Source organism: Biomphalaria glabrata, chromosome 1 (assembly GCF_947242115.1).
Source record: "Biomphalaria glabrata chromosome 1, xgBioGlab47.1, whole genome shotgun sequence".
In the NCBI taxonomy this organism is placed as follows: domain Eukaryota; kingdom Metazoa; phylum Mollusca; class Gastropoda; family Planorbidae; genus Biomphalaria; species Biomphalaria glabrata.
Window position 1 is genome coordinate 65,770,480 of NC_074711.1, and position 19,675 is coordinate 65,790,154.

At 32.2% G+C, this 19,675-nt stretch overlaps 1 protein-coding gene and 1 long non-coding RNA gene across 3 annotated transcripts; one reads left to right on the forward strand and one right to left on the reverse strand.

Moving 5' to 3' along the window:
- Positions 1–1,318: 1,318 nt before the first annotated feature.
- LOC106073712 (m7GpppN-mRNA hydrolase-like) lies at positions 1,319–18,187 on the forward strand. Of its 2 annotated transcripts, none has more exons than XM_056008598.1 (11): positions 1,319–1,463; positions 13,983–14,091; positions 14,249–14,400; positions 15,021–15,148; positions 15,277–15,375; positions 15,457–15,609; positions 15,821–15,930; positions 16,592–16,786; positions 17,034–17,076; positions 17,428–17,464; positions 17,662–18,187. In XM_056008598.1, exons 2-11 carry the CDS (start codon positions 14,012–14,014, stop codon positions 17,844–17,846), a joined length of 1,182 nt encoding a protein of 393 aa, XP_055864573.1. In that variant the 5' UTR covers positions 1,319–1,463; positions 13,983–14,011; the 3' UTR covers positions 17,847–18,187. The 2 variants fall into 2 exon arrangements, with proteins under 2 accessions (XP_055864573.1, XP_055864581.1); XM_056008606.1 differs by having other exon boundaries at positions 1,415–1,467.
- LOC106064766 (uncharacterized) lies at positions 3,777–11,047 on the reverse strand. The gene is made up of 3 exons (XR_008774447.1): positions 5,845–11,047; positions 4,847–4,951; positions 3,777–4,734 (listed from the first exon to the last, which is right to left on the reverse strand). It is a non-coding gene; the product is annotated as an uncharacterized LOC106064766 (long non-coding RNA).
- Positions 18,188–19,675: the final 1,488 nt, after the last annotated feature.

Below are 19,675 nucleotides of genomic sequence, written 5' to 3' on the forward strand. Positions count from 1 at the left end.
ACAACTTGTGCCGTGCCTTTTATGTCGCTAGGATAGCAAGTGATAAGGCAGAAGAAAATTGAACATCTTCCACCTGGAAATATGTTACATTTGAAGATATTTTAGCTATTCTATCTTGTGCTGTTTTAGCGGATAGTGGCATAGCTTTGACTTTTTTTCAAGGTTTCTGTTTTTGTTGTTTTGTTGAAATCACGAAACTGTTCTTCAGACGCACGTAGGAAGCAGTATTTGACATACTCACCATCTGAAAATGGTTTGCCTTTTTGTGCAATTTCTTTTGGTACCGCAAAGCTTGCCAGATTAGCATAACTTGTAGATGTTTCTAGCTTTGAGAAGATCATTCGCTTCTAACTCATTTACTTAAAACAACAAACTATACGTCACAGCCAAAGCACGCAGTGAAGATACCGTTTCGTCTTGCGTCGAAAGAGAATAAAAACCTACATAGAAACATCCGACCATGGCGTCATTTGAGAGCTTCCGACGAATGACGACACGTGTAATGGGGGGTGGTATAAGGCTGAGAGATAGAATCGGTGCCTTTTCTTAGTTAAAAGATTCAGAACTATTTGAAAAATGTTTCGATAAAATAAATAATATTTGCGTATGGAATTAAAGAGCCGCAGCTTCACGTCCAAAGAGCCGCATGTGGCTCGCGAGCCGCAGGTTGCCGACCCCGGGCCTAGGCTACCGTTCGGTGAGAACCGAGGGAATTACTGTTATACTACGGGAAAAAATCATATGCGCGATAAGTTAAGAATTTAAAAAAAAAAAGATGAACCTTGTTCACAAGCAAAACACATTTTCACTTATAGGCCTGTTACTCCTACTGCTTTTGCTACTTTCCCATGGATCTGGCGAGAAAGGGAATATCACCAAATCGTGGTACCAAATACATTTTCTTGATTTTCACTTATGCATTGAAAGAAAAATATATTTTGACATCTATAGTCTACGTTGAACAGAAGTATAAAAGAGACGTTAGAAGTCTGCCAGTATTTTTTCTCAAACATTTCTAGGAAATGCTGATTTTCTGTCATCTCTGTCTTTACCTCTTGCTGCTAGATGGAAATATTGGCGTCTTAATTCAGATGATTGAAAATAACACTGTATCTTTCTTGTATCGATGTCAAAGACTTCTTTCATTGCTAGAAATTGCTTAAATAAAGCACTTCCATGTGTGACCAAGATTTTTCCAGAAAAAACATTTTTGTATGAAAGGCTGAGACAACGAATCATCCAAGATGCCAAACAGCAAAAAAAAAATATTGTTATTCAAAGAATACCATTGCAGCATATAGGCCCATGAATCAAAGACAAGCTTTATACTGGTTTGTGTTCTTAAACCTAGATTCTGGGTAATTTATCTGTGAAATCACTGATCTAGATAAATATATGTCTATGATCTAGATTACATTTTTTAAAAAGTTGGAACTGAATTTCAAAGAAGAAAACAAGTCCATGTAGGTATCATAAGATAGACTAATTTAAGATATATTATTATTATTATATCAGTATAGATCTATATAAGTATAATAAGACGTATAAGTCTACCAACAATAAACTTCTAGATATTAGACTTGACTATACTCTATAGACACTGGTGACTGTGACTATAGTGACTATAAAGTATAATTATAATAAACTATAGACTACTAGAGTAACTTACATCTATCGAGCACCTTCGTTTTAAGGTACTTATCGAACACCCCATTGTATTTTTTAAAATTCTCCTTTATTTCGATGATTATAAAAAAAACTAGTCCATTCTTATTGTGCATCGTCCATTTCTTTATAGTTAAGTTATAATTAGTTTCATTTTCACCCGAGGATCATTTTTTTACTTATATTCAAAGTGCATTGGTAATATTGGTATAAAAATTTCACATTTTTTGAACTCTTGGGAAGAGTGGAGTGAGTCTCGGGTTAAGGGTATTTTTTAATGCTAATGATGCTTCAGCTCAAAAAAACTATATAATACGCTTCTAATTAGGCTGAGAAATATTTACAACTATTTATTTGAAAGTGTCCTTTGTTACCTAAACATGAAAATTGAGGTTTAAAAAGGGGGTGTTCGATAATAGCAGTTTTTATATAAGCAATCTCAGCTTCGTAAGATATCGAACGCCATTTTAATGTTAAAAATAAACATCAAAGGGATATAACCCAAAGAACACAAAATATTTAAATTATATATTTTTTAATTGTTATTTTTTAAAATAATGTAATGCAAAGTACAGATATAAATTAATCATATGTTACAATTTGTATCAGCTATTTGTGGTTTACCGTAAATGTGCTATATTTTTTTAAGTAAATAGATTTACATCGATATGCACTAATGGGTTGGTAGACATATGACGCGACAGTTTCTGCGTACTAAGCTGATCCGCCATCTTGTCTGTAAGTTTACACTAGTTACCTTACTTTGACTATAGACAAGTAACTAGATCTAATAATACAATCGGGTTTAAGTTTCAAAAACATAATCTCGACACCTTTAATGCATTAATTTAAACAAAATTCCTTGCTACTGCTGCATGAAAGGGTGCTCAAATACTAGAAGAGTGATAACTTCATGGCAAAGTAATCTCTTCAACGCTAGTCTAGTCTAGTCTAGACTAGCGTTGAAGAGATTACTTCCAAAAAGATTTCTCTCTTGGTTGAAACCAATCAACAGAAAAGGATTTACCCCAAAATATGTTGAAGGGAAACCTTGGCTTAAAGTTTGTGGAAATCATTTTTAAAAAGTTAAATCTAATCTAGTATAGATTCTTGTCAATCTAGAGCTCGAGAGTCGAGTCTATGACGACTATGATGTCAGAGTACTATGTCTATGTGAAGTATGTGTGTAGATCTGGTAACCTATGTATACTATTTTGTAGAATTTATTTATTAAATATAGACTCAAGCTCTAGACTAGATTCTAGATCTATTATAGACTACTAATAATACTATCACGATCTAGATTCATGTTTATAATCTGTACTTGTATTAATTATTAGATCTTGCTTTAGATTCTAGATACCGTTGTAAGTCTAGATTTAGACTTTGGAGACACATTCTACTAACTTTCAACTTGTATTTGATCTACATGTTACTTTATTGTTGTTGTTTTTTATTATTTTTATTCAGTTCAGTAGATCTACTAAATGTAGCCTGATTAGATTTACCTATAAATCCTTTATAGTAAGATATATAATATAATCTATATCTGTAACATATTATATACTTTGACATTAGCCATAGGAGTAAGTGATATGAAATCTAGCATTCCAGACTAACACAGGTTTCACCAGTCACTTGAGGAAGCACAAAAGCCCAGTGCAAAGCCTTCAGCCATGATGGACAAACTATTTATAGTATTATCTAGTTAATATAGATCTATCTACTATTATCTAGATATAATTAAATCCACTAAATTGCATTGTAAAATGTTTTACATTTTGGAAGTTTCTTCCTACTCCAAACCTCCCGCAGGACAACAGGGGATGGGAATGGGTAGGGTTTGAACCCTGAACCATTGGTAAGTCTATCGCGCCAAATGCATGACCAGGCAAACATCTTGATTTGAATAAATAAATAACTGAGATACTTTATATATCATAAAATTATTTTTTTTAAATAGATCTAGTTCTTGACATCCATTGTCATGCAAACAGTTACATAGAACAGGATTTTGATCTAGAAATAAAATGATTTATTTGAATAAACAAGTTAACCTGAAAGACCTTATGATAATATTTAAGATAATAATAATTAATAAACAAACAATATTTAAATTCATTTCTTTTATTTCCACAAATAAATGAATGCATTATATGATTTGAATAAATATATCTATATATTAAATTATATAAATATTTCTCATTGGATAGCTTGGATATAATACAGGCACTGTCTCACATTTACACATATATATAATTTAATTTAACTACCTTAATTATGAATGTACACAAATTATTTTTTTAACACACATTATTACAAATATTCTAGGTAAACCTGCCTATGTATTAGCTGATATGTTTAAAATTCATCCCACAACTGCCTCTAAGATCTTCATAAACCTTTTATATCTTATGTATGTCAACATGTTCGATTTGATTTTCTGGCCCAATAAGGAGAGTCTCAGAAAGACAATGCCCAAAGAATTTATTCATACTTATGGCAGGAAAGTGACAGTAAAATGTTTTACATCCTAGTAATAAATGCCTGTTTTGAAATTTTCAATGAGAGACCTAGCAGCATTAAAGCACAGGCACAAACGTATTCTTTCAACAACACAGTAAAATATCTGATTGGAATAACATCTCAAGGTGTTATCTCATTACTTTCAATAAATGAATTAAAAGAATGTATACTAAGCTTTATAGTTTCTCTGGATTTAATAGCCTTTGAATTTATATTTTTAGAAGCGATGTTGTCCACAAGAGAATCAAATTTAACTTTTTTTTTGTTTTTGATGAGGTGAAATCAATCTGAGAAACCTTAGTTGACAAAACTTTTTAAAGCTTTGATGGATTGGTCCAGTAAGATGACACGCCTGTAACTGTCTTTATTACTCTCTTTTACTCTGGTGTTGGCTTCCAGCATAAATAAAGTGGCTGCCACATGAGTGCAGGACTCGTCAAGTCCAGCTATACAAGAACAGTGGGCTGATAGAATAATACCATCTTGACTTATTACTATCCAGGGCTGCAATACCTTTTCTGCTAACCGCTGAGAGTGAAGAACCTATTTAAAAGAAAAATAAAATAATTAAAAATACCTGTACATATCAAGACATTGGTCTCATATACATGTAAATACCTATGACTATCATTATATAACAATATTAATTACTTACCTTTTCTAGTACAACAGTATTTGGGTAGTTGTGTGGTTTATAAGCCATAAAATCTTGAACCCAGCCATCTAGGAACTGGTTGTAGGCTGCTTAAGTCTTGTAAGCCTGTAGACATTAAGTAAAAATAGCGTTAACATTTTAATAATAGAAGTAGAGCTTTTGTTATATAAAAAATTGCTTGGATTTCGGAGCATTTGAGAATTGTAAAAGAAACACAGAACTAGTATCAGTTCAAGGACCATTAGATTTATCGACAAGTTACTAGTCCTGATGAGCCTAGTCCTAGAAACAAAAAAATTAAAAGTCTTTAGCCCTAGACTTAGATCTAAAATGGATAGTAAAGTTTTCTTTGGTTTAGATGCTAGATCTAATCTAGTATGTATGTAGGCTAAACTCTAGCCTGAGACATCATCCAGGTTTTGAATATATATATATAATATAGAGATATTAGTGATATAGATTATAGTATGATATAGATCTATAATCTAATCTAGATCTACAAAGTTACAAAGTCTACATATAATATATTCTAGATCTAGAATACTATGTAAGTAACTAGATCTAGACCTTGAAGACTTGAGTAGTTGTAGAATGTAGATCTATCACAATATATGAACATTATTAGATCTATATGTTACAATAATGTTGATCTAGAAGATTCTAGATCTAGTCACAAAATTATCTAGATCTAGTCCTAGACAATAATAATAGAGTCTGTTCAGTCTATTATAATTTTCTACATTTATGTAAAAAAAAAATATAGATCTAATCATATATCTAATGATCTAGTATAAATAAATACTAGAGACTAGAGATGTCTAGATCTAGACTAGTCACTAGATTCTAGATATAATGTTAACTTAGTCTTAAAGTTAAATAAATAAATAGATCTAGAATCTACTAATTAGTAGATCTAGATCTAATCTAGGTTTAACAATAAATTGAATAAATCCACTTCTAACTTAGATCTAGATCTATAACTAAAGTATAACTCCTACCTTGAATTCATCCTTTGTGATTGTGTAAGCCAAGCACTTTCAGTCCAGTAGTCAGTAGAACAAGATAATAAGTCTAAGTTCTAAGTGAAGAGATCTGGATAACACAAGTAGGGCAGCAAATCGTTTTCTTTATTACACTGGCTTGCTTTTAAAGTGTAAGGATCAATATTATTTATTTCTGAAATTTTCTTACTATATCTGGCGGAAAACAGATTCTCTATTGAAAATGCATTTTTCGAGTTCAATATTCATTATCTCTGAATATAGACCATCTGTGGTATATTTGCTTTTACTGATGGATAGATCTATGTTTCTGGAAGCTTCATTAGCAAAATTTTTGTGAAATTCGTTTTTATATTGAATTTGTGCGTTTGTGAATATCATGAAGTATTGCCAAAAAGACAGACAACATTTACTTTTGGATTTATGTGATCCCATTTCAAAAGGTAAGAAACATATTTTAGAAATATAACTCATGTATAAAATACATACTTAGTATTTAAAAATGATTGTTGCACACCGTAAAGAAAAAAAAAAGTAAATAAAATGCTTCTTTTGTCTTAAATTTGAAAAAAAATAGCCTCGATGCAATTTTTGAATTTGTGATGTCGCCAAACAATGTGTACATTTTTTTTTAAATATTATTTATATTTTGCCGATTTTCGCTGTAAAACACTTATTTTTGTATTTCCATCATAATAATTTATTATTATTTTTTTATTTTTGGTTATTTAAAAAAAAAATATTTATAAAATCTCGTTTTTTTTTAAACCAATGAGAATGGAGGTCGCCGGAACTAACTTCATGACCTCCCTTTCAATGTGCTTTTTTAAAAAATCATTCGCTCAGAATAATTCGAAGCGATAGCATCTAGCAAAGGTAATTATAGACAGAATCTATTACAGATAATTCAGTTCATAATATCAACTGCTTAGTTAATTATTCTGCTTTAATAATAGGATGTCGTAATCTTCAATAATTAACTTCAAGGACGGGAACACGGGTATCTATCTTAAGCCAGGCGCGCGCGGTGAAAAAAAAACAAAACACGCGTTTTGACTTAGTCAACCTGAAGGTGCACCTCTGAATTGAGATCCTAGTCTGTAAAAGCTAAAAACCTATAATTTTTAAATTAATATCGACTACTACGGCAATTATTTTACTTTAATATTGGTGCATTGCATGCGTCATAAAATCGGCCCGGCAATGCGATGTTTCAGCGCGAGGGGGGGGGGGCACATTTTGAACTTAGATTTTAGATCTAAATTAATCTATCTCTAGATCTATAATAGTTTCTACAGATCTAGATCTATAAAGACTAGATCTTAACCATATTTTAAAATCAATCTAGCGAAATGCTTTTAGATTAGTTAGACATAGATCGATCTCTAGGTCTAGGACTAGATCTAGGTCACTGGACTTAGATTCTGAGATTAGATTAGTCTAGATCTAGTCATTAGAGTTAATAAGCGTGAAATTATTTAAATATTTACTGATCTAGATCTAAATTCTCTTATCAGGATAGATTAGATCTAGAACTAGATGATTTAGATCTATATTTATTATATATAGTCATTTCTAGTAGATAGTCAAGTAGCGATGTACACACGTGGATCAAGAATCAAGACCGTAGTGATCTAGTCTAAGTCTAAATGTAGACTCTAGGTCTTAGATCTATATAATTTATATAGCCTTATATCTACGTCTAAATATAATTCATAGTAAGACTTAGGACTAGATTTTAAAATGGAAAAAAATATGAGATCTAAATCTACTATCTAGTCATTTCTAGATCTAGTAACTAGTACTACTAGTAGATAGTCAATTAGCGATGTACACGTGTGGATCTAGGAATCTAAATGTAGATTAGATCTAAGATTTTATATATCTAAATCTAATTCATAGGATCTTATAAACTCAGTAGGGTTAAATTAGATCTGATCTCTAGATCTACATCAAAAATTACTTAAAGTTAAAGTGGAAAAAATCTAGATAGATCTAGTGACCTAGTCAATTATAAACAAGAGTAGAAGAGATTCAATAGACATAGTGACATAGTTAAAAATAACAACAAACACATATTAACCAAATTATAAAAGTTGTTTTTATTTTTTTCTCAGCAACAGTTACTACAGATACAAAGATTGAGATTATTTGAGATAGTAAACAGAATAGTCAATAGATATAGATCATGCACCATGCAAGTTAAGCTTTATTAGGTCTAACTCTAAGTAGAGTACTCTAGACCTAGATCTAAAAAGTGATCAAGAACTAGAATAGATCTAAATCTTGTTAATATTTCATTTAATATTAGATCTTTTCTAGTCTAAAATTATACATATCTATAACCTTTATCTAAAATTGATATAAATAGTATCATGTTAAAACATGAAGATAAGAGAAAAAAAAAAGACTTTTTATTGGTAGCGTGGGCCGAAGAGGGGGCTTATTTATTAATTATAAATACTTTTTAAGGTTGTTGTTTTTTTTTTCAAATGTTATATAAATATACTTTACTTTGTGACATAGTTTTAAGCAAATAATATTGTGAATTTGTGAAATTCATGGATTATTGGACATATCTTCTGTGAATTATGGATTTTTCATTATTAGGGGTAAGTGTGTTTGACCTCATTTTTTTATGTTAAATACTTGTCTGATGATAATGAATTTACTTTTTTTGGATTCCTCTCTTCTTGGGCATTAAAATTGATACATAATATGTCTAAACTGATTATGTTTTTGTTATTTAGGATAATGATAAAGTATAATTTGCAACCTAATTTTTTTTACGGAGGGGGTGGGGTCTGGGGTGGCTCAATTAATTTGCATAAATGACTTAAAAAACTTGTTTTTATATTTTTTTCAAATGTTCTATAAATATACTTTACTTTGGGATATATTTTTCTATAAATAATATTGTGAATTTGTGAAATTCATGGACTATGGGACATATCTTCTGTGAGTGAGGAATTTTTCATTATTAGGGGTAAGTGTGTTTGACCTCATTTTTTCAAGTTAAATAATTGTCTGTTGCTTCTGATTTTATTTTTTTTGAATTCCTCTATTCTTGGGCAATAAATTTGATATATAATATGTCAATAAAAGTAATTTTGAAATTGGTCAAAAAAATGGTCCTTAAAGTAGAATGTTGAGAGCTCAATCTGTTTTCCGCCATCTTTCTTTGCTCGACTCATCCATGGTAAGTAACAGTAAGTTGTAAGTGCCTAAAAGGGAAAGCGTTTGTTGATTGTGCATAGAAACCAGATTTTTACCACCAATATGTCTGCCGTGCCCAAATCACGTGACTATGTCTACCAACCCATTGTACCCATTTTAAAAGCTTGATTTTATGACATATATTATATATTATAGCTTGATGCAAATGGCATTTGCTGCCCACTACAGGGGGAAACAGAGTGGAATGTATTCAGTTGTGGAATGTATTCAGTTGTTGTTTCTTTTTCAGATGCCCCATTCTATTAACTTCTGAATTTGCCCCATTCTATTAACTTCTGAATTTGCCAGATTCTATTAACTTCTGAATCATGTGTTATAAATACCAATACCTAGCGCATGTGCTTGATGTGAAGAGATATATTAATAAAACGAAAGGGCAAAGGGGGAGGTATAGAATGCAGATATGGTATTTTGAAATAAAAATGTCTTGGGCAGGTAAAAAAAAAAAAGGTCGGGGGGTGGGGGAGAGAAACAGTCAAGACACTGTATCCAGAGATCATCAATAATTGATCGACCATTAGAATGTGACGTCAGCCTCAAATACATAGTCAGTTGTGCTTCTCGATCTAGACGTGTGGCGCCGAGTCTATAAAATATTTGCCATAAAGTATGATAAAGCTCATAATGCGCTACAAAGACACTCCTTTGAAACATCACAAATACACAAAATAATAACAATAACGCATTTAACCACTCTCCTATTCTGCCTACACCCCCTTACCCGCGCTTCCACTCTCCAACATTCACACTTTTTCAGTGCAAAGTAACAACGTAAATTTCAAGACTCAATCCAAACGCAGCCACCAGACTAACACACAACAAAAAAAAAAGGTCAGTGATAGCGTAACACACAGGTGTAAACCAGGCCATCAACACAGCCCCAAAACATTGTTCAAGTTGTAGTAAGAACAATGTTGAGGGGAAAGGGGGAGGAGCCATCAGTCGAGTACCTACGGTCAAGCCGCTAATTAGGTCACAAACACTAGGCATGATAGATACGTAGTATATATAGATATGTTGTTTGTGTGTGTGTGTGACAAATACTAAGCGTGCTCTAAAATACGTTTTTTTTTTGGTTAACCAGGTGGTTTAGGGAGGGCGGATTTATCTACATCTATAGGTAACACAGCTTGCAAGCTACCATAGCTTTTCAGCACCCCCCCCCCTTCCCCGCCCAGATCGAAAAATATCTAGCACTGACTTTTGGGCTGTTACATACACTGAGCGTGCTAGATCGGCGGCTAGTTAGGGCCGCGTACCGTATGTTTTGTTTTTAGGTCAACCAATTAAACTGTTGTGTCCTGCAATGACTTGGGGAGGGCGGGATTATCTGTTGGCTACCAAAGCTTATTAGGCTCTCCCTCAAATAAATAATATCTGGATTTAATTTATTAATGGCCTTATGTCTCAAAATAGCTTAGACCTAAATAAGTACTACGGTAATGCGTTACTGGGCTTAGCACCGTCAGTTTCTAAGCAGAGCTGATCAGTGATAGATTCCTTCGATGTGGACCATTTGAAAATGACTAAAAATCTGTCTTTCTTGACATGGCGTAAAAAGAAAATGATATAAATAAAAAAAAATATAGATTATAACACTTTTGAAACACCATACTTTTCACAAAATTTTAAGATTATAACACTTTTAAAACACCATACTTCTCGTGTGTTCGATAAGTTCTTAATATGTTCGATAAGATAAGATAAAGCTAAAAAAGTGTTCGATAATTTAAGCTTTTGAAATCATCAACCTGACCCATTTTAACATCAAATATAAGTTTAACTATGAGTAGTAATAGAATAAAACATGTCTACTTTTTAAGAAAAATGGATGAGGAGTTCACAGATACAATCAGTTTTTTTCTAGGTCTAATTTTTACGGAGATACACAAATTCAAACATAAAAAATGTCGGCGAATGAGCTTAACTTGTTCGATAAACGTAAGTTACTGTATATTACTATATAGTTATTGACTATAACTATAGTACTATAGTCGTATAGTCTAGATTACTATCAGATTAGCCCATTAGTCTCATTAGACATAATGAAAAAATTAGATGATTAGTAGAATCTTATAAAAAATAAAATATTCTGGAATAATCCTAGTATTTAAGTTTAAGTAATCATTACATTAGACCAGCGGTTCTCAACCTTTTTTCTCGGCCACCCCTTATTATAATCCCCCACTCTGCCTCAACCCCCACCCACACAGCAATAGAAGAATAGACAATAATAATCCATATTTTCGATGGTCTTAGGCGACCCCTGGCAAATTGTCAATCGACCCCCAAGGGGGTCGCGACCCACAGGTTGAGAACCCCTGCATTAGACTTATTAGACTTAAGACTTAAGATTTTAGATCTATCTAAAATAATCTAGTGTGTATTCTAGTCTCTAGAGTATAAAGTCGTGATTATATGCCATTCTCAATCCGATTAATTTTTCATTTTCATAGCTCTGAAATGGTCTAATTAGTCTTTAGAACCTATGAAAAAAATTGAGACTATTAAGATCGACTAGAATTTAAGATCTTATATTATATTATATGATATATTTACCAAGTACCACTCACTTTTTGAGATAGAGCAAGGAATCATACTATGTAACACAGTAAAAAAAAGCAACAACTAAATCCTAATAGCATTGAAAAGATAAAAAATGTAGATTCAAAAGAGGTCAAAATGAACAATTACTATTAATAAAGCCAGATTGATATTTCTTTTAATTTCGAGAACAAAATACCAAAATAAATGTAGAAAGGGGAATGGGAAAGTGTAAGAAGGACTATTTTTTGTTGTTGGTGTGTGGGGGGGAGCGATAAGTAAAAGTGTTACTAAAATTAACAGGCCCAAAATATGAGAGCGTGTTGTGTTGGGGCGCATTATGAAGCAGGTCTTTTTAAATGAAGTCAAAAGTCAGAGAAATTATGATGCGCAGGTTTAAAAAAAAAACTAAATGGGGGTGAAAGAGAGAGAGTGTCAGGTGGGTTTAGTCGCTTAAGTAGGGTATGATTAGATGGTCCCGTATCCCCAGCCTGAACAGAGTAACACAAGAACCTAAAGGTAATGGCATGTAAAATACTAACATCGAATAACAGTTATTCAACTGAACAGTTAGTGAATAACAACAGTTGTCAACATGAACAATATTTAATAATAATTAATTATAAGTTATCAACATATTTACATATACATCACTATCATTAAAGTCATCATCGAATTAATAATTAGTCTAATATCACGCCAATAAGTTTCCATAACACATCTTCACGCTCACACTCCATCTCGGCGCCCAACGTAACCTCAACTCCTTACAACTCAACTCAACAACAATAGTTAGTGCAAAACTCCAAGGGCAGAAAGGCGACACACTTTCCCATAGCCCAAAGCCTAACACCCCTTACAAGGGGGAAACACAAAACCTGCTACCCAGCTCACAAAAGAAGCTCTCTCTCTCTTGCGGGAACTAAGGATGACGTAAACACACACACAATATTCTAGACAACAAAATGCACTTAAAAGAAACTACTTCCTATACGCTAAAACACCAATATTAAATGCAAAGAAAATTTCACGCGCGCATGACAGAGAGTAGGCCATGAAATTTCTTATTCTTCTTCATTCTCATTTTTATGTTGGAGCATTCAGATGACTAGATCAATATATGAAATGAACTACGCAGTGGTTTCCAAATCAGGGAGCTCTCCATATAGTTTTCTTTCTATTGGGGTGTTTTGGGGCCAGTGTCTTGTACGGGCCTCTTGTTAAAGAGAGCTGTTTTAGAGGACATGGTCAGCATTCTCTGGTAACACTCCACATGGGCAGATTTCACTGGTTCCAATTTTGAGCTTCCGCTACGTATGTTGGTCTCATTCTGTTATAATAGGCATCATCTTTCTTGTGATTTGGATGAGAGCTTGTCCATTTCTCATTTATTTTATTTACTATTTCTTCATTTCTTCTGGATAGAGCGGGCACGACATGGCCTAAAGTGTGCCGTTGTGCCAAAAAATTAAAAACTCAAACTCTGGATAGAGTGCAATGGTTTTTTGTGAGTTTTGTTCTCCCACTCTTGGGGAGTGTGTCACCCTTCTCATTTCCTTCTAGTTTTATATGAGCTGGTATCCATTGAATAACAGTTTTTATGCTGTTAGAAAGACAATCCGACTATGTGGGGTACTTGGATGATTTACTAGCATGGTTGCAGCTAGTTTTAGTGCTTCCCTTTCTGCTCTGTGGCTATCAGAGAACTCTCCAGTTGCAATGGATTTTTCTAGTTTTTCTCCATCAAGCCATTCGATGAGTATTCCAGCTCCTCCATTTGTGGTGGCTTTATGGGATGAGCCATCCATGATTGCTAGGATAATGAGTTTGTAGAAAACAGTTCACTATTTCCTTGAGCTCTGTATATTTTCAATATGGTCTCTTATTGTAGGAAGAGAGCTTTCGTCCCAAGGTGGAAATTCATTATGATGTATCGTGGATTCCAGAGTTATTTTTTCAAGATGGTGTTTTTTTTTCAGGTTTAGAGATTCCTGTATGAAATTGGCCCTTTTGATAAATTTTTTTGTGCCAGTTTTGTAGATTTTTGTTTTGAGTGGGTGCCTCTCCAAGGTTTCCAATTTAGTGAATTGGGAAAGGATTTTTATTTCATTGTAACAGAATTCATGAGCTAAAAAAGTATGTTAGGTTAATTGTTTAAATGTTGCCCATTTATTTAAAAAAGAAAAGAAGGGGATGTTCCGGCCATAATAAACACTTTTAAACCTGGGAACAAAGCAATGGGCATAGCCCTTGTGTAGTGATTGTTATCTCTATTCATAATATTGGTCTATGGAGTAAAATGTGCGTTTTAATTTTAGTTTTTAGAATGTGAATTTATGTTTTTATAAATTCAGTTTTAGGTAGGAATGAAAGATGAGAAGAAATGGAAACCAATGTTCACAGGTCTTCTTCCACTGACGACTTAAAAATAATTCCGTCATATGTTTTGGATGACTTAAGCAGGTATTTATCATTTAATTTGAAATCCAATAGAACTGCATTTTGAAAAAAAAAAAAAAAATAAATAAAGATTTTCTTCTTTAATATTTTTAAACAATATTTAGTGGCCTAAAATTAATTTTTTTAAATATTAATTTTTTTTATTATTTTATATTTTCAGCCGTTTTATTATTAACAGTCGTCCTGAGGAAATTGTATCTATTATTAGAATTTTTTTTCTCATTGAGAATGCTTATTGGTTTTACTTGGATTTTCATAGAGTAGAAAATACACAACTTAAAGAATGCTCACTTAAAGAGTTTGCTTATAGCTGTATCCTTAAATCAAACCTCAGATTTAGAATTTGTATCATCAAACTTTTTTGTTAGCTTATTACCTATATAAGTGGTTCCCAATTGTTTTTGAGTCATGACTATGTTTATTAAAAATTTAGTGACCCTGGGGTTTTAAAATGTTTTGAAAAGATATTACTTAAAGCCAGAAAACTCAATCAGTTTTTTTAATGAAACATAAGTTGTTAAATTAGAATCTACATGTTATATAACATTGGAAAAATTCAGTAACCCAAGTTTCAACCTCTCACCTTTTTTTTATAGCACTGTTTCCTGTGTATACTCCAGTATTCCTTGCTAAAACTGTTTTGATGGGGGTCAGTTTATACTAATAAATATCATTTGCTTCCTCAACTTAGTATATATTAACATTGCAGGTTATTAATTAGTATCATTGTAAATTTAAATAGTTCATACATTTATTTAGAGAAAGAGATAGATCTTTATTTTACTGAATATGTTTCATACTTTTATATCATTAAGTTTGCCACTTAAATAAATCTTTTTCATTGTGGCTAATCCTTGTCCTTAAGTAGTTTGCTCATAATGTGGCTATTACTTGTAGCTGTCAGACATTATATATTCTTTAACTAATATTAGTGATAAATCATTGCCCACAATTGAAACATTATGCAGCAGAGTTTGACAAGCACTTTGAGGACTGGAAACACTACAAAAGAACAATTAGAACCTGTGGAGCAATTATTCTTGACCCAGAGCTTAAACATGTAATCCAAACTTACTTTGACTAATAAGTTAACTTAAGCCTACATTTTAATATAGATTAGGGATTATCATCTTGAGAAAGTGTTGCTTGTGTACAGTAAAAATATGATGGTATTTTATTTTTCACTAGGTTCTGTTGGTTCAAAGTTTTTCCAGTAAAAATAGCTGGGGTTTTCCAAAGGGAAAAATTAATCTGAATGAACCTCCTGAGGATTGTGCAGCAAGAGAGGTGAGAGATGAATAAAATTAAAAGAATAATCAATGGTTAGGTGAAAATTTTGTTAAATCCTCTTTTGATATTTTGGTTAAGGTTTTGGAGGAAACAGGGTTTGATATCAAACCCTACATGGATCCTGAAGAATACTTAGAAAAATGTTCGAATGAGCAAGTCTCCCGTCTGTATATTGTTGCCAATGTTCCTCTGAATTCAACATTCACCCCAAAAACAAGAAGAGAGATCAGGGTAATGTTTTGAATTTTGACAACAGTGATAAAAACATTAATAAGTGATATTTGGAAAAAAAAACTTTGAAATAAAGACACCATTATTTTTAAAAAGTGATAATAGCAAGATTGTTAATTAGTTAGAAGAAAACTAGATACAATTTTAATTTTTCTTAAACAGTCTCCATTATAGGATTTGAAAATTGAATGAAATATGTTAAAATTTCCAGGATATTCAATGGTTTCCTATGGACACACTTCCTACACACAGGGGTGATCAGACGTTAAAAGAAACAGTAGGGCAGAGTTTTAATTTATATACCATCACACCGTTTCTCAAGTAAGTGCTTTCTAAACTTTAATTAAATCAATACATCAAAAATGTAATCAAGAAACTGTTCAGTTTAGGATGCTGTTTTATAAAGTGGGCAACAAAATTCCAACCATTTCCTGGCTTTCATCTTCATCTACACTCTTAAGAGTCATATTGTGACCAACACTTATCCCACTTTATCATATGTTAGTGGTAATAAAATGTGTTTACTTCTTCAAGAGAAAAAACTTTTTTATGCTTATTTGCATCCTAAAGATCATACCCGTCCGGATTCTGTAGCCTGAAGGTGTGATAAACAACTTGCTTTCATATCCCTATTAGAAATGAAGGTACTTGAAATATTAGGGCTGATGTCACTGTGCTCTTGTCAACAAGTGCTTGTCAATCAGTATCACTCGCCTCTAAGATAAAACATTTTAACTTGTGTAGAAACCAAAAAAAAATCACTGCTGGAAGTAATCCTAAGGTGATTAGAACTTAGACAGCTTAGAGTAAGCTTGGGGGGATCGGTCATTTTGAATTTTTTATTTACTTTTAAGATAGGAAACAAAAGGATACTAGATCTAATTGATATGAATAATATATTTTCTTGTTTTAATAATTTCATGTCAATATTGTTAAAAATTATAGAAATATTTTCTATATCTGTTTATATTTTTAATCGCAGGCCTTTAAGAATATGGATTAAAAATAAATTCCTTGAAGCATCATCTGGTTCAAGCAGACAAAGAAACAGACAAAAACAACAGAAACAGTTTTCTCAACAAAATTACACGCAGTACCAGGAATTTATGCAGCTCAAAAAAGGGAAATCGACAGCTAAGAGTCCTGTTGGTCAAAGGTCTTATACAGCAGGTGTTCGGTAAATTATTTTTTCTCATTAAAAAATGGTTTTAGATTTCTATAATGCTTGAATAGTACAACTTTTTAAAAATATTATTTTTTAAATACCTTTTTAAAAGGAATCTTTCTGGTTTATCTTTTATAATATTTTATCACAAAACATCTATTCAAAGAATTACATATTTATAGGAGATCTTAATGGTTTATAAAATAAAATTATAAAATGATTTTGATAAATACTTCAAGTTCAATATTTCTATGTTTAGGTACTCAAGAGACATAAGTGACCAGGAAACAAATGTTAAGCAGGTATAGAATGTTTTTAACTTTCTTTACAAACTTCAATGATCAGTATATTTCATTTAATAGTGACTAATAATGTCTTCTTTGAGATTAATTAATCTAATTACAAATCAAATTTAAATTGGGCAGAAAATTGCATTAACAATGCATTGAGAGGAAATTATTTTTAAGTTTTGATTATGTTAGAAATAATCTATTTTAATAATATTATCAAACCTTATTTAACATTATGTTAGAAACTGATTTTTATGACCTTTTATCATTTTTTTAGGTGGAAACAAAGTAAGCTTGAGAAAACAGTTGTTGATACAATTTTTGTGTGATTGAATGTATTTCAATGTTCTGTTTTTGTTTCAGGGAAGGAGAGGCAAGACTGTGGTTCAATCTTTATTTGGTAAGTTTAAATGTCAAAGTTCTTTACTTATTATTATGAAGCCACAAGTTAAGACACATTGTGACTTGGAAAAAAAAAATTTCCTTAAAAGTAAAGACAACTCTAATGTGCCTTATCTTTGTATCTTTAAAGCTATATTGTAATTTCAAACTGTTGAGAATGAGCTTACAGTCAACATATTTGTTTGACCTTAACAGGTAACAAAGACACAGCCCCTGTGCTAGAGTTCAAGGCTCCAATTGTAGACAAAAACTCATTTTATTCAAAGACTTGGTACAACTTCACTGTCAATGAAGAGCAGTTGATGGCATTTTTCCCACATGAAGGCACTTATTTCTTGCCCTCTCATTTCAGTCAGCAGAAAGAGTTAGTTGGGAAATAACAAACATCCACTTACAACATTTTTTTTAATGATTGTTCTCACACATCCACTTACAACATTTTTTTTAATGATTGTTCTCACACATCCACTTACAACATTTTTTTTAATGATTGTTCTCACACATCCACTTACAACATTTTTTGTAATGATTGTTCTCACACATGCACTAACAACATTTTTTTTAATGATTGTTCTATGTGTTTCATTGTTCAATATGTTTATTCTTGTACAGTACCTTTAGTTGTTTTTTTTAACTAAAAAAAAACAACTGTACCTTGGAATGATGACTATATGCTGAATGTGTTACAATAAATATATAGTGAAAACTTTGATGATAGTCATTATAAGTGTTTTGACATTTATTTCATTGTACTGTTTGGGTGTAGATGTTAGTTTTAGTAAAGCCTTGATTGGCTTCCTATTTTTAGATTGATATTTGTAATGAAGATATACAAATAATAATTTCATAATATATAGAGTAAAGTGCGAAATTCGAACATCCCCGATTTGTATAGAGGTTCGAAAGGTTCACTTTTTATTGCTAAAACTTTTTTATTGGAATGTTTACCAAATTACTACTATATTGCTACTGCGCATGCACCTTTTTTTTTTTTTTCTTGTCTGCTACGTTTTACTTTCTTTTCCTTGACAAGGCGAAGTTCATCATCAGGACAAACTTGAGAGGTACCGATATGGATTTTTTTTTTTTTACTATACCGCTTTGATATACAATGGGAGGGGTCATGGGCTTAGGGCTATTTTTAAATCTGATGACTCAGCTTAAATGAATTCTATATTTGGCATACAGACATATCAGGAAACACTTTTGAAAAAAAAATATGTTGTGCATTGGGTGTGAAGTTATTTATTAGGGTTTTCTGAGCTTAATTACAGAACCATAGCGTGTTAGTAAGCTCGAGCAACATATTTCTTATCTGTTTGTACGAGTGTTTTGTAGATTATCAGGATTAATATTTCTAATTTAAAAGTGCAGATTAAGTCAATATTTAAATGTAATTTTCTAGATATGTAGATCTAGATGTAATTTTTTTTTTTTTTAGATTTCTAAATTGAATACACTCGACCCATCGGCTACCATGAAAATGTCTAATGGAAGCAAAAAAGGAAAAAGAGTTGTCAGGTATGATTACGATGTAGAGATTTTGAAAACTGCCATTGATGAATTGAAAGCAAAGAAAATGACTTTGAGACAGGCTTCTAAAACATTCCGAATACCTGTGACTACCCTCCACGACAAGCTTCACAGAAAGCAACCTCTCGTGCCACTAATTACTCTGCTAACAAAAGAAGAAAAGAAACTGGCCAAATGGCTGATTCAGATGTCTAGCTTAGGTTTTGGAAAAACAGGTGTTGAGGTTCGGGAGACTGTGAGGTCCATGATACAAGCCAAAAGAAATAATGGAAAGACTGGTAGTGAAGATCAGGTACCACTTCCGCACTGTCAATATGGTTTCCTTGTCAGGCATCCAGAACTTTCCATACGATCAACCATGTATCTGGGTAAAGACAGAGCTCTTGTGTCACCAGAGTCAGTGGAGTCAAGGTTCAATAAGTTCCAAAAGACCATAGAGGCCACTGACCCCACAACATTCACCAGCCCTGGGCGTATATTCAACGCTGATGAGACGGGATTCGCCTTCAACACTAAGACCCGTCAGATTGTGGCTAGCAAAGGAACCAAAAATGTGTATAGTATCACATCCAACACCAAATCACAAGTATCCATTCTCGCATGCTGCAGTGCAGCGGGGCAGTACATTCCACCAATGTTAATTTATCCTTACAAGAGGATCCCTCAGAAAAATTTC

Bases quoted from the DNA above. Each gene is read 5' to 3' on its own strand.
- LOC106073712 (XM_056008598.1), top strand. From the start codon at position 14,012: ATGGAAACCAATGTTCACAGGTCTTCTTCCACTGACGACTTAAAAATA. The intron at 15,149-15,276 runs GTAATCCAAACT...ATTTTTCACTAG, and splicing joins TTGACCCAGAGCTTAAACAT to GTTCTGTTGGTTCAAAGTTT. The intron at 15,376-15,456 runs GTGAGAGATGAA...ATTTTGGTTAAG, and splicing joins AGGATTGTGCAGCAAGAGAG to GTTTTGGAGGAAACAGGGTT.